This window comes from Bos taurus, chromosome 2 (assembly GCF_002263795.3).
Source record: "Bos taurus isolate L1 Dominette 01449 registration number 42190680 breed Hereford chromosome 2, ARS-UCD2.0, whole genome shotgun sequence".
NCBI lineage: Eukaryota > Metazoa > Chordata > Mammalia > Artiodactyla > Bovidae > Bos > Bos taurus.
Window position 1 is genome coordinate 78,905,187 of NC_037329.1, and position 24,215 is coordinate 78,929,401.

Genomic DNA, 24,215 nt, shown 5'->3' on the forward strand with positions numbered 1-24,215 from the left:
GGACAGAGGTTTGGCCATGAGGCTGATGGGACAAAGGACCCTAGGAGGCTCTGACAGGACAGTGGGAGCTGGCTCCTCCCAGGCACATATCGAGATCAAGTGTGTGGTTTGAGCCCTTCCCTGTGAGGCCCTACTGTTCCTAGTCCTGGATAAGACACCCCAAGGCTGGGGAAGGGGAGGTGTTAAGGCGTTTGGTCTAATGTGGCGTGATCACGTTTGAAGTAGGTTTGCCAGACCCAAAAGCTCAGGCTGTCTGCCCCCTTCCTGGGAGCTCTGGTTTGAAGGAGATCAAAGAGCTCATCCCCCCACCCCACCGCCCCCCACACACCCCATTTGAAGACAGAAATTCTATCTTCAAACATTAACTTCTTTTCCTTTAAGCTTCGGTCAATGTTAAATTTCCTGTCCTTGAGGTAGGACAGACTGGGCTAGCTGACTGTTTTGTGAAAAGTGACTTGGCCATATGGAATCTAGAAGAATAGTACCGATGGACCTATTTGCAGGGAAGGAATGGAGACACAGACATAGAGAATGGACTTGGCACAGCGAGGAAGAGAGAGAGTGGGACGAATTGGGGGGTAGCACTGACAAACGCTATCACGTGTAAAACGGACAGCTCGTGGGAAGCTGCTGTATAACACAGGGAGCCCAGCCTGGAGCTCTGTGATGACCTAGAGGGGTGGCATGGGAGTGGGGAGGGAGGCTCACGTGGGAGGGCATACATATATATAATTATGACTGGTTTGCATTGTTATATGACAGAAGTCAACACAACATTGTAAAGCAAATATCCTCCAACTAAAAAAAAAATTTCTTTAAGAAAAATACCTTTCCTGTAATAAGCATATATGTAAAAAGAAAAGTGACTTGGCCTTTCTGACCTTATTTGTCCCATTTTTAAAATGGGTTGGTCATCCCTATGTCCAGTGCCCTGCTGGGAGCATTTAGGATTTCACAGGTGGAGGGCATCTTGCCTCCACTGGTCACCAGGGTTCCACCACCAGCCTTTGCCCTACACTGCGAGACAGGGCCAGGGCCTAGCAGCAAGGTCAACCGTAGAGCCTCAGTCTGGGTTTGAATCCTGGCTCTGTCCTTGGACACTGTCTCTAAGCTCCAGTCTTTTTATATTTAAAGGAGGGATGGAAACTCCAGTCTGGCAAGGTTGTTTGCAGGAGTTCAGTTCATGAGAGCTACTCGTGATTTGTGGCTGTCCCATGAGAAAGGTTTTGAATGAGAAGCATCTTGAGTGTGAAATAATGTGAGTGAATCCCCAGCACAGAGCAGACTCATAAAAAGCAGTAGCAGGAGCCCAGCTGATCTGCTGGCTGCCCCCTGCTCCAGGTGTTTAGGTACATGGATACATATGAGGTTGAAGATCCCTCCAAGACAAGCAGAGACAGCAGGCTTCCATGCAGGCAGGTCCTACACGGTCACTTGGCATCCTGGGCCAGTGACTGGATGTGCAGCCACCGAAGAGGCCTGCAGGGTGGGTGCAGAGGGGTACAGCCTGTTCTCAGATGACCTGCAAGAATGCTGTCAAAGCAAACCTCATGGGGATTTCACTGGTGGTCCAGTGGTTAAGAATCCACCTTGTAACGCAGGGGACATGGGTTCATTCCCTAGTCGATGAGCTAAAATTCCACATGTCTCAGAGCAACTAAGCCTGTGTGCCACAGCTACTGAGCCCACACACTCTGGAGCCTGGGGGTCACAGCTTGAGAGTCCATATGCCACAACTAAGACCTGATACAGCCAAATAAATAATACATTTTTTAAAAGGGTTGACAGCACAGCCAAGAGGAGCAGCAGCTCCTGACTCTTAGTCCCTAAAACAGGACCACACAGGTGGTCTGCCCTGAGATGGACACCAAGCTGGAGAACTGAGACTAGAGGAACTAGAGGAACCTGATATATCAAGAAACCATCTTTCCCAGACTGAGGCTGACAACTACTCAAGGCCAGAGAAAAGGCAGGCTGAGGGGCAGAGCAATAGGACCAGCCAGGGTGGCTGCTCTCATGAGCTGTGTCTACAGAAGAAACAGCAGGACTCCTCAAATCTCTCCCCTGGAATCAGTCAAAGCCTCATGTGTAATCCTGAGAGCCAGAGGACCAGCATGTATAAATGTTCTCTGTAGTGATAAAGGCAAGAGAGATGGTCTTCACACCTAGCAGCTAGTAGATGCTTGATACATTGTGTTTTGCGATCACTGCCAACTCCTGCTTTTGTAACTACATATCTGGATAAATTTCCTGCTGTGTTTCACTGCACTGCTGGGAGGAGCTTTCACTCAGTAAGCTTTTGATGATCACATAGATGGTCACCTACCATGTGTAGGTCACCTGGCAAAATATCAGACACCAAAGGGAAGATGCCAGAGCCCTCACTGTGCCCCAGAGTTCTTTGATGTGTTTGATGAGTCTGTCCATGGAAACAGAAGGTCACTTCCTTCCAGAAGGTCAGAACAGATACCCTCTACAGGTGGCATTGGACCAGTGTGGATTGATGTGTGGACATTCACCAGATAAGCCAGGTGGAGTGGACATTCCAGGCAGAGGGCACAGCAAGAGCCAGAGCCTGGGGGTGCAAAATATAATTGGAGTTCATGTGACCTACAAGGGGCTGACATGGGACAGGAACGATGTGAATGTGTGAGATGACAATGTGGGAATTTGGACTGGCTTGTGGCTGTCACTCTGCATTTAGGCCTGGGATCTCCCAGTGGTCTCCTCTGGGTGGATCCCTATTAGGGAACTCACAGTGGATCTGTTAAGTTGACAAAAGAACTGAACAGTCCGTGGAGCTGGCATGTATTATTTGGGACATACTAAAAATTGTGTTGCTATTTATCTAGAAGTCGAATTTAACTAGCATCCTGCATTTTATCAGAACATGAGTGCTTTTCAAAGGCTCTCATGAGATGCTACTGTCCAGTCAGAGTTGAGGACCATGAGCCAGAGGCTCCTGCTGCTCTGAGCAAGCCCACTGTCTCAAGCCCCAGGCCAGGTCCCTAACTGCAAAGACTCTGAGTATATGAAGCATTCCCACTCTTAAAAACATTTTTAGGGAAGCTTTTGAGATTTCCTTCTTATTCATCCTTTCCATCTAGTTCATGGATGCCTCCCACAGCAGGTCAAAAACCTATTTTTATATAAATTTGAAAATCTGAAGCTAATTAATTTTTAATATTTTAAGTGATGCAATTGTGGAAGTTATTCAATGACTGGATATACTTAAATACAAAACAATAAATCCTTATTCATACTGCTTATAGCACTCCCAACACACATGTCTTCTTAACTACTAACCACACTCCTTCCAGAACCTCAAACTCTCTAACCTTCAAGACTCCCAGCACTGTCAAGTGTGCCTTCCTGGAACCCCTGCCTCACAACTATACCTCCTTCCCCACATCCATTACTCTCAGTCCTGTTGGTCTCTTTCCTCTTTCTCAGTCCTGCTGATCCTTTCTTGGTAGCTCCAAAGGGCTCTTCTAAACTGAGAAGAGAGAAGACTTTCCTCTCCACTGCTGTACTACAAACTTTCTAGAAATTTTCTATAATCTCTCATCTGCTCATTGCCTACAGGAGAAGACTCAGTTCATCTAACCTCACCTTTAAGACTCTTCATTACTCATTACTCACCAAGCAGATGAGTGATAAAGTTTATTAATGATATCAAATGGGATAGTGATGGTGGAAGATGTAATAAGACAAGGAAAAGGAAGAGAGGAAAATAAACCAAAAACATGTACTGAATTTAGTCATTGATATTTTTCCCTTCCTTTTCCTATTCCAAATAGGAGGTATAAAATTAAACATTGCATTTGTTTTAATGTAAAGTCATTCATACTAAGAAGGATAAAAGTATTCAAATCTACGTTGTCTTAGACCATCTGACTTATCTGGCAGTCCCTCCCTAATCCTGATTACTCGAATAGATCCAACTCTGTAGATAGCTAATGCCTATTTTGCTAACTCTATTTTTGCTCTCTCTACTTGGTTTGCTTAAGAAATCGGTACACCTGTCCAAAGAATAGTAAATTGTGTTTATACTTTCCCTTAACCCCCTAATATGTGTTAGATTTCAAACCCAATTTTGAGGTGCTGAGATCCCTGATAAGGCTATATGGACAATCCTTTCTGTTTATATTAGCTGCATTAAAATAACAGGAGAGTGAAATTCACCCTTCCTGTTGGTCATTAGACATTAACCAGTTGTGGGACTTTAAATAAACCACCTACAAAATTCTGAAGTGAAACAAAGTTTAAGTTTGTTGGCTTTATTTGATTAGGTTTCCAGGGCATTTTTCACTTTCTGTGAAAGAAACATTTAATTTAGATGGCAGTTGATTTGTGTCATGGGATTTCAGCTGACAGGAGGAAGAATTATGTGTGTGTTTATGACTTCTTTGCTTTTAAAAGATTAATGTGAGTGAAACATAAATCACAAGACCTTTAAGGGAGAGAGATGCTGGAAAGACAGAGCAGGAGTGTGTCAGGGTGATGGATTGTAAAGTGTCTTCATCAGGGAGGAAACCAGAGGGAGGGTGGGACACAGGGGTGGTGGGGTGGGAGCAGTGAAGAAAAATGGCTTTTCCTTCCCAAGCACAAAGACTGTGCAGGGGCTTGAACTAGAGCCAGGCAACTTCTTAGCTCCATTGCCTGATGCAAACTGAAGAGATGAGCTGATGACTTCCTGAAGCCCCTTTCCTGCCCTGATAGCCAGAGGACAAAAAGAGTACTAACAGCACAGTGGACGTGCTCAGGAAGCCCAAGTATTCCAGGAGACAAACAAACACTCCCTGCCCCCCAAGTCACAAGAACTGGTCCCCTGTTCTGCTCCCAGAGGCACCCTACATCCAGAAGCCAAGTATGTGTGTGTGTGTGTGAGAGAGAGAGAGAGAGAGAGACAGGAGAAGGAGCTATTCTCAAAAAGGTGGGAATGATAGGAAGAGCTGTCATATGTTGGATACAATTCTCCTGGGAACCATACAGGTGCATCCTTCTCTACAGATCAGTGAGTTGAGGGTTGGAGACGGTTAAAGTGGAGGAGCCAGGATTCATGACCATCTATTGCAGTCCACCCTCCCTTCACCTACAAGGTGCTCTCTTGAAACACTTTCAGACAGTTTTTGTAAAGAGCAGTTTTCTGATGTGCATTCTCCTTTCTCTTTACCACCACTTCGAGCAACACATTCCCAGTATTTAGATCAGAATGCACCCTCTCTTTCCTAGCACGCTTTTCAAACACTATTCCAGTAGGAAAAAAAATCTACAGTGTTCTTACTCACAGTATCAGCTAACATGTATTGTGCCCAGACTCATCTGTGAGTGTGTGCAGATACCATCATATGCATCATCTCATGTCATCCTCACAAATACCCTCAGACCCCATTGCACACGTAGCAATAATGAGCCCAGCATGCCTCCACCCAGGGTAAGGAGAAGGCAGAGTCCCTTGATGCAGCCCCCTCCCTGGCTTGGGAGGAAGAGAAGAATTCCAGGGAGTGGAGGGGGAACATGCTTTCCTTCCTCAAGGATCATTCCCTCCATCTTCACCTTTTGAGTTCATGAATTCAAAGTCCTGTATCTCTGGTTCACTCTGGATCCCCTTAGTACATCCTGGAGGAAGTACTAGTGTCTGTCTGTAGAATGCAAGCACCCCACTCCTTCGTCTGACAGGCTCTCCCTGAGGCTTTGACCAGATCCCAGGGCAGCACACCCTACCACCTCTTGCCACCATCCTTTTCACTTTCCAGGCCTGACATGGGTCTCTGTGGATCCTGCCTGTCAAAGCTCACAAAGGGAAGAGAAAAGCATTTTCTGTCTCCTGTTCTCCAACTTATGGAACCCAATAACAAAGCGTGGCTAACTACATCATCATCATTTACACATGCAGTCTGATCGAGGACATTTAGCCATGTAATTAGGTACCTAATTGTGCTGAAAATGCAATTATATGATTTCTTAAGTGAATTAAGTCCTTGGAGAAGTGGTAAGGCTTAGCACACGTGATCTAGCTGGAGAGCGGGGACCATGAAAGACATGTCAGCATGACTATGGCCCGCACAGAGGCCAAGTGGCCAGTACTTGAACCACATGGGTGACCACGTGAACGTATGCACGTATGTACAGATGAACAGGCATACGTGCATGCGCTGCACACACACACAAGATGTCAGCTTCACCTTACGATGATCTACTACAAACCAGGAACTTAATAAATGAGAGCCATTAATATCGCTGGGAGCTTTGTGTACCTCTGTGAAGTGACGACTGTTTAATGGCTCACTTGGAGACTCTCAGAGAGATTATTTATTTAACATGTGAGAGGCAGGTGTGTGGGAAAAATAATGATAAAAAAGTCAGTTGGGACATGTCAGAGGATATTTTATGCAACATCACTTATTCATCCAACAACCCAACATTGTGTCAGATAGTGAGGGGTCAAATACAATCCTCCCTCATTATAGCTCAAAAATGAGTGTAGAGATGGATGACCACAAAGCATTTTAGTAATGATTTGAACAAGTTGTTCAGCAAACTACAGCCTTCAGACTAAACCCAGCCTGTGGCCTGTTTAGCTAAGAAGGGTTTACATGTTTTTAAAGGATTGTTTGAAAAAACAGGAAAACCGATAAAACAAAGAAGAATATGCAACAGAGACCATATATGGGCTGCACAGCCTAAAATATTTATGAGAAAGGTTGCAGCTCCTGAAGGAATAAAGGAAGCAGCAGATGAGCCTGATGCAGAAATCAGGGAAGGCTTCTCAGAGGAGGTGACATGACCTGAACTTCATAGCTAAGCAGGAGTACTACAGCATCTCCATCCCCAGGAACTTCCTTCCAGCCAACCAGTCCACCACACACGAGAAACCATAAAGGATAAATTTAGAGGATTTGTTCCTGAAAGGAGGCCTGGGAGAGTCCAGAGGTTCTGAAATGTCAGGCAGTGGGGTGTGGACCCGTCCCACTGTACAACAAAAGGACCAGATGTGGCTTGCTGATCCCCAACACCGAGACAATGGGGAGGGACAGACCACTCAGCTTCTCATGCCCCTGTGGTCTTGATGCCAGGGATGTTAGCCCTTGAATCACCAGTAGGTCCAACCTGGGGACTGAACGATGTGACAGAGAAAAGCAGCTGCAGGGAAAGAAGGCACACAAATGCCTGGACGCCCAGGCCTTCCAGTTATCCCTGCCCCCAGATCCCTTCATCTCCCTGACAGCTCAGAACACAGGGACCAAAGGCTGCACCACCCAGCCTCCTACCCCAACCCGGCTGAATACGCCTCCCCTCCCTTGCAGCAGACACCTGGCTTTACAACTGGGCACAGTGTGGAAACAGGAGACGCTGTTGTTCCTTCCTTCCTGAACATACACATCATGCTCTCCTCCTCCAAGCAGACATCTGCTGTCTCTCTCAGAATCTCAGCTGTCTCACCAGCATCATTCTGTGAGCTGTCCACACACACACACACACACCCCATTAACCTCAATTCCCGCCTTTTGGCATCAGCTCCTGCAGTCATAACCAGAATAAAACATTCACAGGGCACTTCCAAAGTCTTCATTTCAAGCGGCCTGATCTCCAACAGCTCAGGCCTCTGCTGATTCCACATCTTCACTCCAGCAATTCCTCAGACAAGTGGGCATCTTGAATCCAGTACCTGACCACTTCCCCTGCCCATCACCTTCCATCTACTCACTTCCCCGCCGAGCATCTTAGGCTCCACAGCCCATAATCAGACCTCCTAGAAAATATGTTCTGAACCCATCACCTCTCATCTCTCCCACTGAAGTTCAAGCCAGCATCCTTGGTTCTCTGAACTGTACCATGGCCCCTGCCTGGTCCCGTTCCTCTGAACAGTGGCCAGAGCCATCCTGACAGCATGACAATCAGTTCACAGTACTCTTCTGCTCCAAATCCTTCTATGGCCCCTGTATACCTCAGAGTAAGAACTGAAGCTCGTCCAGGGCTCTCTAGCCCCTCCATTATCCTCTGCTGTTATTTCTCTGACTGTATCTCCTACAGCTCATCCCAGGCTCACTCCACTCCAGCCACATTGGCCTTCTGGCTTGTCCTTAAATACACTGGAGCTGCTCCCACCCTGGGCCTTTGCGCCTGCTGTTCCTGCTGTCTGAGATACTCTTCTCCAGATCTCCACTGGATATCTTTTCCCATACCCCCTTCAGGTCGTAGTCAAATGCCACCTCTCCCTGGCCACACTTACTCAAATTTGTAACTCCTACTCATGGTCCTTGTCCTTTTTTTTTGTCTTCACACTGTCTAGTATACTCCATAGCTTGTGTTTTTCTCCTTTGTATTATTTGTATCCTTTCCCTTGAATGTAAACTCCAGAAAAAGAATTTCAGCTGTTTTTCTTCGTTTTTGCTGCTGTGTCCCCAGATGAATTTTGTTGAATGAACATGTGAACTCTCTTACCTTTTCTCCTTTACTCCTACTGGCCCATGTTTAGATCAGTAAATATAGCTCTTCCCCCTCCTGTGCAGCTGAACTCAAGCCAGGCTAAGAGCACCCCCTATTCACACACACACACACACACACACCAGATTGACTGGTCCCCCCTACTCAGTGCTGTGATCCCCAATCCAAATTCTCTGTTCAACAAGCCCCCACCTCTCTCTGTCCATTTCCTCCCTCCACTTGTTTTCCCCCCAAGCACCAATTATGAGGGAGGCTTATCTCACTGAAAAAGAAACCTCTGAAACATCAAAAGAAGGTATAGAAATCCTTTTGAGGAGTTTTGCTATAAGGGGGAGCAGAGGAAGGGCCCAGGAGTGGGAGGGAGACAAGGTGTGAAGAAGGGAGCTTTATCTTTTCTTCAGTTTGCAGAACAGTGTGCTGTCAGGGGTGACCTGCTGGCAGGGGCCAATTTTGTGATGCAGGTGAGAGAGGGGAGGTCTCAGTGGTGACGTTTATTGTGTGTGGGGATGTGGAGTCTCATACACACACAGGCCCTGGGGAGCACAGGGCAGCCATAGACTGAGCAGGAGGAAAGTCGTGACAGGGCTGCCCAGCCACTGCAGGGGAGCCTGGCCCAGTCTCCCAGGTATGGCTCGCCCCCCACCCCGGGCTTCTCCTGGCTCACTGCCTGCTTCGTCCTGGGCTCCAGTGCTGCCACATGAGTCCAAGGCCCAGGGCTCAGATCTGGCTCCTCTCCTTAATCTACATTTGCTGGGATGTGGCCCCAGCCCATGTCTGTGAGCACCGTCATGATGCTGGAGCAACCCCCTACCTCCAGCTACACCTTCAGCCCTCACCTTTCCCCGAGCTCCAGACTCCTCTCTCCGATGGCCTGCCCTGCACCTGTGCTTCACATCTAATACATCCCCGAGCTTAACACATCCTCATCTAGCGCTGATTTCTGCCCCCCTCCCTGCCCCACACCACACGCCCCTTGTAGTAAACTCCATCCTCCCTGCTCAGGCCAAAAGTCTGACTCTTTTTTCTTTCTTTCTTTCTTTGCACACTCCACATCTAATCCATTGGCAAGTTTTATTTGCCCCACATTCCAGATACACCCCAAATGTCTCTATCCCTCATCACCTGTGGCACCATGGTTCTTATCCAGGCGCTTGCCTAAACCATGGCCGCAGCCTCTCCCATCTTTACTCAGGGTCTGTCCTCAGCACAGCAGTTGAAATGATAATCCTCTCTCATACACAGTTCATATGGCTCCTGCTGGACCCCTGCTCTGGCCTCCCACCCCTCACCGAGTGCTGCGGGGTCCAACCTGTCCTGTCATCACTGCACCTCCTAGCACTCTGGCCCTCACTCACTCTGCAGTGGCCACATGGTCCCTGGCTCACCTGGGAACACATCGCCTGGCGAGTGTCTCCTTGAGATATTCCTCATTCCAATGTCTGTAGGGCTCACAGGCTCCAGTATTTCGGCCTGCATTAGTCCTTTGTGGCTACTATAATGAATGCCACAGTTGTTGTTGTTCAGTTGCTACCACATATCTGGGCTAAAGCAACAGATATGTATTTCTGACAGTTCTGGGCACTGAGAAGTAAGTTCAAGATCAAAGTGCCAGCAGGTCTGATGTCTGGTGGGGGCCACCTCCTGGTTCATAGCCAGGCATTTTCTCTCTGTGTCCTCAAGTGGCAGAAGGACTGAGGGAGCCCTCTGGGGTCTGTTTTATAATGGCACTAATCCCATTCACGAGGACTCCACCTTCATGACCTAGTCACCTCCCAATGGCCTCCTAATTCCACCACACTGGAGGTTAGGTTTCAACATATGAAATTGGGTAGGGGTGGGGAGGGTGGCAATGGCATCCCACTCTAGTACTCCTGCCTGGAAAATCCCATGGAATGAGGAGCCTGATAGGCTGCAGTCCACGGGGTCGCTGAGGGTCGGACACGACTGAGCGACTTCACTTTGACTTTTCACTTTCATGCATTGGAGAAGGAGATGGCAACCCACTCCAGTGTTCTTGCCTGGAGAATCCCAGGGACGAGGGAGCCTGGTGGGCTGCCGTCTATGGGGTCACACAGAGTCGGACAGGACTGAAGTGACTTAGCAGCAGTAGCAGCAGCAGGGGAGGGTGGGGGGTGGAGGGGACAAAAGCATTTAGTCTAGCACAGCCCAAAAGTTGCCTCCTCTGGGTGACCTCCCTGATCACCTCCTCAGTTATTCTTTTTCCCTTTCCCCCTTTTTTGTGTCTTAAGGATTTATCACCTCCCTGGCCGTAAATCTTGAATCCCTATTTTTAACTCCCTATTGTCTCTCCCTACCCTAGAATGGAAAAGAAAACCCCAAGGGAGGGTCTTAGCGCAGTTCACTGTTAGACCTTCAGCCTCTAATAAAGGGAATGTGATGGGCCCTCAGTGAACCTTCTCTGAAGGGGTGGTTCTGGCAGAAGCTTTGGAATCAGACCCCTTTCCCACCCCCCATGTTGCTGTTGTGTGACCTCAGGCGGGTTGTAGTTTGCCCCACTGAAAAGTGATGGGCATTGTTGCATCCAATTCAGTGGTTCTCCTGAGAAATTGCACCAATATACGAACTTATAAAGTGAGCCCCTAAGTGGTGGTGATTATATCATTATACATATCTAGAAAGGAGGGCTTTCGAGTGGGAAGAGAGACAATAGTCACTGGGGGGAGTGGAGCTAGAGTATAGCGGGAACCTGAAGGAACTTTTTAGCCAACCAAATACCTTGCCTTTGCTGCTGGTGGTGGTGATGTCGGGGTAGGAGAGAGGCATTCTGAGTGCCGCTGGGGCAGGGGGAGAGCCAGGGCCTAGCTGGGCTGGGGTCTTGGCCCTGCTGCTCTCTAGCTGCGAGGCCTTGGATAAGATCCAGGAGCTCCCTGGGCTCACTCTCCACATTTCTAAAATAAGGATGCCCACACCTGTCTCATGCCATTGTTTCTACAGGGACAGAGACGGCAGCAGTGATGGAGATTCCCCTTTGGTCCCCAGGTGAGTGCTCCCTCTACATCTGGGTCTTTAGGTCCTCACACGCCCAAGGTGGTCCATGGATGCCCCTGATCCTCCCCATGGGGCCACACTGTCTTCAGAAAGGGGGAGGAAAGGAGAAGTGAGGATACGGAAGTTCTTCCACCTACTGCCTGACTTTCCTGTGATAAGAAAGTCTATGACCAAATCTAACTCACAGGCCAGGCAGACACATAATAGCAGCAACCTCAGGGTGTGAATGGGAGAACAAACACTGGCCACACAGAGCCACGGGGTGGGGGTGGGGGGCAGGGGGGCCTGGTTCTGCTTTTGCCGGATCTGCGGGAGGAGACATTCTCTTCAGATAAATCTTCAGAGCAGCCAGATGTTTCTCCCCCACCCCGCAGCAAGGAGAGGCTTTATAACCCTGGCCTCTGCTCTTTTCTAAGCTGGAGAGGTCAGGTCCTTGGTCCCCACATTGGTCCCCCAGCCTGAAATCAGGGCTGGGAGGAGCATCGCTGGCCCATTCCCTGGGCCTCCACAGTTCAGCTGCTCCTTACAGAGCTGTCTTCCCCATCATAACTGGATCCACTCACTATCCATGTGCTTGGCCCTGGCTGGGGCATAACCGTCACCACCAGTGAAGGCTGGGGACCGTGACTTAGAGAAGCACTTGCATCAGCCCAGGGAGCTCAGTGATACAGCTGAAGGTGCATGCATGAACATATATGTGGATAAGGTTGTGTGTGAAATCTATATATTAGGAGAAAAAGATACCCCCAAAACCTACCCCCTAACCTATAACGACCCAAAAGCTACCATCTCAAGAAAGTGTATTTCCTTTCTTTCCTTTTACTGACTCTTTTCTAGAATGTTTAACATAGTTTATATTTAGAGTCTTGTTCCTCTCCATTAAATCATACTATGAGCGTTTCCCCCGTCACTAAGAATTCCCATGTGTCCCTCAGTAAGTGAGGCAGAACTGTCTGTCCTTGTGGATGTATCATAATTTACAGAACCAATTTCTTGACGCAAAACATTTAGCTATTCCTCTCTTATTTTCCATCTTAAACCCAATGGCAATATACTTTGCCAAACATGAATTTTTGTTGCTGTTTCAGGTGATTTCTCCAGGATCAATGACTAGAAATGGAGTTTGATATTTGGGGTGATATATTTACCAAAGAATGTGTGAGAGAAGGAAAGGTACCCATTTTTGAGAATCCCACATTTTTTGAGCAATCTAGACAGCATATATTTTAGATAATAGCGTGTAAATACATGAAATATAATGAAAATTTTTGTAGCGCTTTATGTTTTATAAAGTACATTCTTAATTTTTCTTCACAACAAGTTTAAAATAGTGCATTATTCTATATACTGGTATCTAGAACAAAAGTAGTTCAGCCCCTGGTTTTCTGAGTTGGCAACCCACTTCTCCCATTGCGTGAAGTTGTTCTGTTCTTGAAAAGAAGCAGATTCAGTTTCAAGTGGTTAAGAACTCAAGCTTCAGCAGGAGATCAAGCGCTGCCATGTAAATCTGGTCTTGTTAGTCTCTCTCAGCCATAAAAGAGGCTGATGGAGCAAGGGTGGGGATGGTGTGTTTAGAGTTAAACAGCGGAAGTTGTAAAAGGAAGGTCATCTGGTTAAGAGCCGTCATCATGGAGGCAGCAAAGAAAACATAACCATCCCTCTCTGTCCTCCAAAACTGCAGTTTCCTGCTGCCATCTCCCAACTTAAATGGAAAGCAGCTGCCTGGAAGCTCGGGAGATGCAGAGTAGGGTCAGCCTCCCCAGGGTAAAGAGGAAGACAAGGAAGGGATCAACAGCCAGTGAAGAGATTCACAGGGCAAGTTCCCAAACAAAGGAACTTCAGTCCTCTGTGCGTTTGGAACCCAGCATGGCGGCACATGGAGGCATTCTGCTTCACCAACCTGGAAGCTCTCTGAAATCTCTCCTTTTAAGATTTTTATGGAGACTTCATTGCACAGGCATGATTCATTAAACCCTGAGGCACTGTGAGAACCCCACTTTGACTGAATCTGTGTCAACACTGTGGACAAGGATAATAAGTGATACTCAAATAGCTAGTCTAACTCATAAGAGGTCTATGGATGGTGACTACAGAGCAGCACCATTGCAACCGACACCAAGGAAATGGGTTGGAGAGGCTGCGGCACTCCCCAGGGTGGTCTAGGTGGTGAGTGGGGGCTCACGTCACCCTGTGGGACCACCCTTCGTGTTGTCCCCTGTCCACTCCATGCCAGGTCATCATGCTCGGCTCACAGGTACCCAGGGGGCTCCCATCTAGCAGGTGGGGCTTTCTTGCACCCTCATCATCCCCATGGCTAGATGTAGATAGGGCTGGAAAAAGTAGGTCCAGAGCCTTTCGGGCTCCAGCTGGCTCTGGGGGAGTGGGGAGTTGGGAAGCCAGGCCATGCTAATTGAGACACACAGTCACTTTCTGGCTCCTCAGAGCATCTCCAAGAACCCACTTGCTTTGACATTTTGGTGCCCCTGACAACTTTCTCTGGAGAAGCCCTTGCCCGCTACATCATCGGGGCCCGGGTGTACTTAGCTGAATCAGCCTTGGCTCTCATTCCTTCCCTGGGTGTCACCACGCTCACTCAGGGCACACATGGGCATCCAGGGCCAGCTGAGGACCTTCCAGAATTTCCAGAGAACAACGCTGCAGCCTCCTCCCTGGTCATTGGTCAGAGGGTATGCGTAGTGACCAGACCTCAGTACATTGTCCCCTGTCCCCTTGCCCAGACAGGCAGGGGAGCCAGCAGAGGTGACAAATGCTCAGACTGTGTCACTGTGCCAGGTCTCCAGCTCCATCAGCTGGTCCTGAAAGAAAGGGCGCTGAGGCTGTAGCCCAGGCAGCTGTGGCTGTAGCTGCTTGTTTGCATTGCTGAGAGGGTCCCAGCCCCCCACCCCCCCGTCCCCCTGTCAAAGGACTGTAACAGTGTTTGAACAGAGCCTCGTGCGCTGTCAGTAGCACTTACGGTCATGAGTTCAGTGGTTTGCAGAGGGAAGCCCCTGGACTAGAGCAGCATCACCTGCACAGGTGAGAAATGCGGGCTTTCAGGTCCAACCCGGCCCTGCTGATCAGAATCTGGGTGGTGGGGGCAGTGACCCACGGAGTTGGGGTGTGACAAATCCCGTGCCCCAGGCACTTCCCATGGACACTCAACTGTGAGAACCAGGGCCTCAGCTGTCAGTCTTTTAGGCTGGGGATTTACTATCTCTGTGTTACAGATAAGTAAAGGGGGCTATGAGACATGGAGGGGCTTGCCTCCAAAATTCTTTCCTACACCACAGGTGTCATCATCCCTCGAGATGAGAAGGGTGGAGTACCATACCATTTGAGGAGACTAGTACAATTCCTAAGGGTATTTACTGCCTCCCCTCTTTAGGGCCTTGTTTCTTGTACTCAGTGTATGGTGAGTACATTTATCTGTTCCCTCTTTATCCACAACTCGGCAAATTCCTTCCAATTGCTGCTGGGCTCTGGAGCCTGATCCTGACCTTGGTCAGAGCAGGGACCCTGTCTCTCTGTCAGACAGAATCCACCTTCTCTTCTTTCAACATGAAGATCACTGGGCTTGATGAAGGGACTTGTGCAAATCAGAACTTAAATAGTATATACATGCATACATATGTATATGTATGTATAAGTGTGTGTATATATGTATGTATATGTGTATGTATGTATATGTGTGTGTGTGTATACACATATATGTATGTATGTATGGTAGTGCTTTAGTCGCCAAGTTGGGTCTGACTCTTGTGACCCCGTGGACTGTAGTCCACTAGGCTCTTCTGTCCATGGGATTTCCCAGGCAAAAATACTGAAGGGGGTTGCCATGCCCTTCTCCAGGGTATCTTCCCAACCCAGGGATGGAACCCGCATCTCTTGTGTCTCCTGCATTGGCAGGCAGATTCTTTACCACTAGCGCTACCTGGGAAGCCTATAAATATTATGAAAATGAAGTCACTCAGTCGTGTCCGACTCTTTGCAACCCCATAGACTGTAGCCTACCAGGCTCCTCTGTCCATGGGATTTTCCAGGCAATAGTACTGGAGTGGAATTCCATTTCCTTCTCCAGGGGATCTTCCCAACCCAGGGCTCGAACCCAGGTCTCCAACATTGTAGACAGACGCTTTACCGTCTGAGCCACCAGGGAAGTCCTAACAATAAATAAATATTATAGTTGAGGACCAAAAAAAAGGACTTCCATGGTGATCTGTTGGTTAAAAATCTGGCTTCTACTGCAGTGGGGCTGGGAGTGGGTGGGGAATCCATCCTTGGCTGGAGAACTAAGATTCCATCATGCGGATGAGGTGCAGCCAATATATTGTGGTGTTGGAGAAGACTCTTGAGAGTCCCTTGGACTGCAAGGTGATCAAACCAGTCAATCCTAAAGGAAAGCAATCCTAAATATTCATTGGAAGGACTGATGCTGATGCTGAAACTCCAATACTTTGGCCACCTGCTGTGACAAGCCAACTCATTGGAAAAGACCCTGATACTGGAAAAGATTAAAGGCAGGAGAAGGGAACCACAGAGAATGAGATGGTTGGATGGCATCACTGCCTCAATGGGCGTGAGTTTGAGCAAGCTCCAGAAGATGGTGAAGGACTGGGAAGCCTGGTGTGTGGCAGTCCATGGGGTCGCAAAGAGTCAGACACAACTGAACAACAATATGCATATATTAATAATATGGTTGGTTCTCCTCTCTCCTTTTCCAGTGTGCTAAAGCCACACCAGCTGTTTCAACACCAGCTGCTCTGCCACAAAGAGCAAACCTTCTGAGCTCTTTTTGGTGGTATTAGTGTTGTCTTATCTGAGATTCTAGACCAGACACTTCTCTGGCCCTGCCCCCGCCCAAGCAGCAGATGGAGACCAAGTTCCAGGCTCCTCCCCAGGACCACACACAGCAGCCAGACTGGGATCTTTTCCTCCCCTTCTTTCGGTCTCTTTTGAATTCCATTTTCTTAGAAATCCTCAGATCTTCAGGAGGAAGAAGGGTAGGGTGTGGAGAGGAAAGAGTGGTTCCTTGAGTGTGCCTTGAGGCTATTTACTGCCCTCTTAATAAATCCCAAACTCCACACAACCCAAAGCTGACGAGGCCCCTCTTTCAGAGGAACATCCACGTATGGACAGTGGTGACTTCTGTATTGGAATAAGACTGTATTAAAAAAAAAAAAAAAAAAAACCTCAGGAATAATAGCAGGGAAATATAGCTGGAGGAAAGCAGATACTCTGGGCTGTGAGTTACAGCATCCTCAACTTTCAGTTCCCCTCTATTGAGCACATCCCTCAAATAGCAATGCCTGGATATGAAAACTCCCTGAGTAAGGATCCAGAGGCACGAAGACCCCCTTTCCAGCTCCCTTATCTGCCAGTTTATCAATGTCAGGAATGGCTCTATTCTCCAGAGTAGGGAGCCCACCTCTCTTCTCCCCATCCCAAGTCCCAGTGCTTCACCCATGTGTAGTGATATGGCTGGTGTGTTGCAGCATGCAAGGCTTCGGTACCCACCAGACACCTGTCCCTGTTTTTATACAGTATAAGCAGGCACCGGGGCAACAGGGAAAGCTGGATCACAGCCAGGAGGAGGCAAATAAGGCTGAATCTTTGGATGGGGTTTCAGAGCAATGTGATGACATTGCACGGCGATTTGGCTGCCCTGGGATTGGGGAGATTATTTATAAGGCGACACACAAGGGACTGCAGATGGTGACTGCAGCCATGAAATTAAAAGACACTTGCTCCTTGGAAGAAAAGCTATGACCAACCTAGGCAGCATATTAAAAAGCAGAGACATTACTTTACCAACAAAGGTCTGTCTAGTCAAAGCTATGGTTTTTCCAGTAGTCATGTATGGATGTGAGAGTTGGACTATAAAGAAAACTGAGCACTGAAGAATTGATGCTTTTGAACTGTGGTGTTGGAGAAGACTCTTGAGAGTTCCTTGGACTGCAAGGAGATCCAATCCGTCCATCCTCAAGGAAATCAGTCCTGAATAGTCATTGGAAGGACTGATGCTGAAGCTGAAACTCCAATACTTGGCCACTTGATTTGAAGAACCGACTCATTAGGAAAGACCCTGATGCTGAGAAAGATTGAAGGTGGGAGGAGAAGGGGATGATAGAGAATGAGATGGTTGAGTCTGAGTAGATTCCGGTAGTTGGTAACGGACAGGGAAGTCTGGTGTTCTGCAGTCATGGGTCGCAAAGAGTTGGACACGACTGAGAGACTGAACTGACCTGAACACAAGGGACCATGAGGGCAATCATTTTGACCTTGAGACTAGCAGACACATTCTCACCAAGGCACATCAGATTCACGTGGGCCTTACCTGCCCAGGTACTTTGTCCTTAGAATTTGATCTGGGAGCCTGGGTAAGTGGACACAGGCTCTCTGCACAGATAGGAAGGGTGACCTGCTGGCAGTTGCAGGCAGATAACTCCCCTCCTCCAGCATACAACCAGCAGCTCCTGGGAGCCCAGACCCTGACCCATGACGACCAAGTATCCCAACAGGTAGACCCACCTGGAGATCCTCCTGTGTCACCTCCCATCACGACCTTTCCATTTGCATCCTTCTCTTACCACCGCTGCTGGCATTGCCCACTCAGCGTCTCAGAAGGCCAGTCTTGGGGACCACCTCCTCTATAAAGCCTTCATGAGAACCCAGAGAATTACCCTTTCTGAAGTTTCCCATAGACATCCTTGTCTCTACTGTAAGATCTGTTCCTTGAAGGCAGGGACCTTGCCCTAACTCTCTGCCACATTGCTGGGATGTAGTAGGTGCTAAAGAGAGTTTGCCAAAGGAAAGAACGAATAAACAAAATCCTGAGTTTCCTCACTGTCCTAGAACCTGGGCATCCTGGGGCTGAGTCTGATGGTTGAGTTCCCTCTAGAGCAGCCCCAGGCACATCTTTTATTTTATTATTAATTTTTATTGGAGTATCATTGATTTACAGTGTGGTATTAGTTTCAGGTATACAGCAAAGTGAATCAGTTATGCATATACAAATATTCACTCTTTTTCAGATTCCTTTCCCTTACAGTCATTACAGAATGTTGAGTCAAGTTGCCTGTGCTATGCAGTAGATTCTTATCAGTTATCAGTTTTATATATAATAATGTGTGTGTGTCAATCCTAATTGGAGAAGGCAACGGCACCCCACTCCAGTCAATCCTAATCTCCCAATGTTTCCTTCTCCCCATTTCCCCTCCCCCATCTTCCCCCTTGGCAACCATAAGTTTTTTCTCTGCATCTGTGACTCTGTTTCCGAGGCACGTCTTTATTGCTCATATTGACACTCGAAGACACAGGGTCTAACTTTCACATAAATGTATCTGGTCTCAACCATGTCATAAGTGTCTTGGGGACAGATCTCATCCTTTCCACATACCATGAAGCCTGGGGCTGGGCAAATGCTGGTTTGCAAGAAACAGAAATTGTATAACAAGCTATCCATTTCTTTCCTTGGAGTGCTTTAGCTTGAGACTACACCCTTTCAGAGCAAGATTAACAACAGACCAAAGAAAAATAAATGTCTTTGACCTTTTTATTACCCCAAAGGAAAGTCAGTTAGTAAACATCAGTTGTCAGCTAATTTCTACTTTACTTGCATCAGGCCTTTGAGGCCAGAATGTAGAAAAGGAAGGAGAAACTCCAGTGCAAGCAAAGGAGAATTATCTATAGCCACAAAGGTTCCTGTCCCTCCCCTGGACCCAAGTCAGACTCACACAAAGCCATTGCCCCCTTCCCCTGGATTCGCTGGGTAAAGTGACTTTTCTGACCCAATACCATCAAGCAACAGACGTGGCTGCCACTGCATTTCTGACATCCACACCGTTGTCATGGCTTGAATTCACCCAAGACTTCGTGACACACCGAGTTTCCCTTCAGGATTCTAAGACTAAAATAATCTTCCTTTTCCCAGAGTCCTCCGCCCTGTGTGCGAATTCTTTTCTTGGCTGGACCAGGTGGGCAATGGGAAACAGGAATGGGGTGCTTCTTCCAGGACCTCTGAAGCAGGAGGAAAAATCATTAGAAGTGGGTGGGGAGGTAGGAAGACCGAGCCTTGCAGGAAAAAGAACTTCCCAGCACAGCTTTATCGGAAAATACAAGAAAAGTGAGGCCCTTGCTGGTGACAGGAGGGTCAACTTTTGTCTCTGGGGCCAGTGCCTAAGCATTGCGACATCTGAGAAACACTACTAGACCCCTGAGAATCCAGCTGCTGCTTAAGGCTGTGTCCTGTTAGTTGTGTCCAAGCTGCCAGGCGGAATGGAGAATGTCGCCTACGTGGAGGAGCAGCACCTCTACACCCTGCTGCCCCCCAGGGCTGCTGCCTTCGACCAGGGGACAGGCGACTGACCACCCTGCAGACCTGGGAAATCAGCAGGGAGTTGGCTGCAGCCAAATTACATATAGTGCAGGAGCAAGGCCATTTCCAACTTCAGCAGCTGGCGCTGAGGAGAGAGAACACATTTTAGAGCTGTGGCATCCCAGGTTACAACACAGGCGCTGCTCCTTCCATCTGTGAGACTTTGACCTCTTACTTGAGCTCTCTGGGCATGCATTTTATTATCTGTAATTCACAAAAAGGGGCAAAGGCTTCCTTTTTGCTGGCTTGCTGTTCAGAGCTAAGAGGCAACTTCACCCAGTGCCTTCTGCCTACTAAGACCTCCTCCCCCTGATCCCCACCCCCCACCCCAAGGCTGAACCCCCAGGACCTGTGTCAGCACTTCTCTAGTCCTAGAATATTGTGCCCACCCCTGAAAATTCCCAAGATTCACTGGAGCATCAGCCTCCCCTGGTACCTACCCCCATACCCCACCTCCATGGGAGGTGGTGACATCCCCACATGAGAGCTGGGGCAGGAGCAGCCCTTCCCTTCCTCTCTGGATCCACAGCTACAGGAAACACCTGATGTCCCCACCCTTGACCTGGCCCCCCTCTGGCAAGTTCTGCAGCTGGGTGACCACACAGAGGGTTCAGAAGCCCAGAGGTATCAGACTGCTTGGCCATTCCTTAGCCATCACCCACCCACAAGAGCTTTCACAGGTATGATGCAAGTGAAGTAGAAATCAGCCGTACTTTGTTCTCCTTCTGTCAGCTTCTCGCTTTATTTCTTGATCAGGCTGCCCTTGAACCCGACACTATAGAAAAAAGGGTTTAGTTTATTCTTTTCTGTCATTGTTGTTTAGTTGCTAAGTCGTGTCTAACTCTTTGTGACTCCATGTACTGCAGCACTCCAGGCTTCCCTGTCCTTCACTATCTCTCGAAGTTTGCTCAAATTCATGTTCATTGGGTCAGTAATGCCATCCAACCATCTCATCCTCAGTCACCCCCTTCTCCTCCTCCCCTCAGTCGTTTCCAGCATCTGGGTCTTTTCCAGTGAGTCACCTCTTTGATTTAGGTGGCCAAAGTACTGGAGCTTCAGCTTCAGCATAAGTCCATCCAATGAACATTCAGGGTTGATGTCCTTTAGAATTGATTGATTTGATCTCCTTTAGGATTGGTTGGCTTGATCTCCTTGCACTTCAAGGTACTCTCAAGAATCTTCTCCAGTACCACAATTCAAAAGCATCAATTCTCTGGCACTCAGCCTTCTTTATGGTCTAGCTCTCACATCCATACACGACTACTGGAAAAATCATAGCTTTGACTATATGCACCTTTTGTTGGCAAAGTGATAGCTCTGCTTTTTAATACATTGTCTAGGTTTGTCATAGCTTTCATTCCAAGGAGCAAACATCTTTTAATTCCATGGCTGTAGTCACCATCTGCAGTGATTTTCAAGTCCAAGAAAATAAAATCTGTCACTCTTTCCACTTTTCCCCCATCTATTTGCCATGAAGTGATGGGATCAGATGCCATGATCTTAGTTTTTTATATGTTGAATTTTAAGCCAGCTTTTTCACTCTCCTCTTTCATCCTCATCAAGAGACTCTTTAGTTGTCTAAATCACGGTCTGTAAACATCATGGTGAATGATACCCTCAGTAAGAAACCCACTTTACACTGTGACTCAGATCAATATGCTCACGGTGTGTGTGTGCACAAGAAGTCAGAGCTCCCTAAACAGTATCCCAGCTGAAGGTGATGGACCCAGAGTAATATCAACAATAAGACTCAGAATCAAGCCAGTGGCTACAACTGATAAATACCTATTCTGAGCTAGGTACCACAAACGTGTGTTAGTTGGTCAGTCGTCTGACTCTTTGCGACCCCATGGACTGTAGTCCTCAGGCTCCTCTGTTCTTGGAATTTCCCAGGCATGAATACTGGAGCAGGTTGCCATTTCCTTCTCCAGGGGATCTTCCCAACTCAGAGATTGAATCCACATCTCCTGCACTGGCAGGAGTATTCTTTACTGCTCAGCCACCAGGGAAGCTCCTCATCTCTGGTGAGGGCGTTGCAGTCTCAAGGAGAGCTAGGAAGGAAAAACACAGGGTACTTTGGGTCTCTACAGAAAGCGGGGAGGCCACTCATACTTGTCCAGTCTCAGGACTAGACTGTTGTCTGCTTCCGATCTCAGACCCACATCTGACCATAAATAACATTTTGCTTTGCCATAAACACCCCACCCTGCTACCTTAAGTTACCCATCAACCCCCACCCCAGATCCTGAGCTCACAGTGATCGTAATTCCAAGCTCATATGTACCCTTGAACCTCAGCAATGTGTGACCTTTCATTCCAGGCTCTTAATCCAGTTGCATACTAACCTGTCAACTTCCTGCACAGGGTCTGAGCTTATTCCAACTAGCCTTCTGCAGATATCCCATGTCCTTGCTGCCAGCTGAAAGCACAGGGTGGTGTAGCCAGTGACTCTCACTGAAGCATCTCCAGAGGCAAGAGATCAAAGCCCAGGTTTTAGGACCCTTGGTGCCATGGATGGCAAGCAGTTATTTGGGGAGAAAACTGAGAACTAGAGAGAAGTGAGCATTGTTATAGGGGCTAAGCTCTCTGCCTGGAATGCTTATACTCTTGTCTGTGCAGCAAACTCCTATTCATCCTTCATAAACCCATCTTGATAAACCCTTTCTGGAAACCCTTCTCTTACACCAGCAGTTCTCAACCCTGAATGTGTGTCAGAATCACCTGGGCCCCAACTCCAGCATTTCTGGTACAAAAATGTAGAGCCCAGGAATGTGCATTTCTAACAGGCTACCAGGAAATCCTGTTGTTTTAGGGACCACACTTTGAGAACCACCATCTTACACCATCCCCACCTTCCCAGACATGCCCAGGCATCTTCTATGCCTGTTCTGACCTATGTGGCAGGTCTGGCCAGGCTGAAGTGTCACTACCATGGAGTCAGTCACATGGTGTGACTTGAACAAATTAATATCTGGTCTCTACACATAAGCCAAGTAATTCACCCTTAAGTGATCCAAGCCCTTACCTCTGGTCCTCACCCAGCTCACCTAGGCTCATCATTGGGCAGGACCTGCAGGGTTAAGTGTGCCGACCCAAGGCTGCTCAGGCACAGACAGGAGAGACTCCAACCCAGGGAAATCAGTTACACTTTTCTGGAGCTTAGCTTCCAAATCTGTGATAAGGGAATAAGAGTAACTAGTACTGAATGGGATTGTCGCTGGGACTATTTGAATTAAAATACCTTAAGTGTTAAGAATGGTACCTGGCAAATGGCAAGCAATTGCCAATTGTTTTTAAAAGAGAAATAACAGTCCTTTCTAATCCTGGCTGCACTGGACAAATTTGACTTAAGAAAGGCTTGCCTTCACCCGGAAAATTCCTCACAGCAATCTTGGGTATTTGAGCTTCTATATCCATCCATGCTGACTTAAGGAAGGTTCTGTCCTTTCTTACTTAACTCTGAGGGGCTCAGTAATCTAGGAAGTTCTAGAATGCTGGCCTCTAAATGCATTCATTTGTATGCATGCTTTTATCCTAGGAATCATACATTCAGTAAATGTTTATTAAATGCCTACTATGAACTAGACATGGAACAACAGACTGGTTCCAAATAGGAAAAGGAGTACATCAAGGCTGTATATTGTCACCCTGCTTATTTAACTTACATGCAGAGTACATCACGAGACGCTGGACTGGAGGAAACACAAGCTGGAATCAAGATTGCTGGGAGAAATATCAATAACCTCAGATATGCAGATGACACCACCCTTATGGCAGAAAGTGAAGAGGAACTAAAAAGCCTCTTGATGAAAATGAAAGTAGACAGTGAAAAAGTTTGCTTAAAGCTCAACATTCAGAAAATGAAGATTATGGCATCCAGTCCCATCACTTCATGGGAAATGGATGGGGAAACAATGGAAACAGTGTCAGACTTTATTTTTTGGGGCTCCAAAATCACTGCAGATGGTGACTGCAGCCATGAAATTAAAAGACGCTTACTCCTTGGAAGGAAAGTTATGACCAACCTAGATAGCATATTCAAAAGCAGAAACATTACTTTGCCAACAAAGGTCTGTCTAGTCAAGGCTCTGGTTTTTCCTGTGGTCACGTATGGATGTGAGAGTTGGACTGTGAAGAAGGCTGAGCACCGAAAAATTGATGCCTTTGAACTGTGGTGTTGGAGAAGACTCTTGAGAGTCCCTTGGACTGCAAGGAGATCCAACCAGTCCCTTCTGAAGGAGATCAGCCCTGGGATTTCTTTGGAGGGAATGATGCTGAAGCTGAAATTCCAGTTCTTTGGCCACGTCATGCAAAGAGTTGACTCATTGGAAAAGACTCTGATGCTGGGAGGGATTGGGGGCAGGAGGAGAAGGGGACGACA

At 47.7% G+C, this 24,215-nt stretch overlaps 1 protein-coding gene across 2 annotated transcripts in view; it reads left to right on the forward strand.

Annotated features, from left to right (window-relative positions):
• The window catches only part of GYPC (glycophorin C), a 48,667-nt gene that overhangs the window by 19,798 nt on the left and 4,654 nt on the right, over positions 1–24,215 (forward strand). Inside the window, 1 exon segment of one of the 2 annotated variants that reach the window (NM_001002886.1) lies at positions 11,407–11,451. The exons of the other annotated variant lie outside the window; for it this stretch is intronic. Within the exon segment in view, the coding sequence (NP_001002886.1) occupies positions 11,407–11,451 (45 nt within the window). 2 annotated transcript variants of the gene reach the window in all.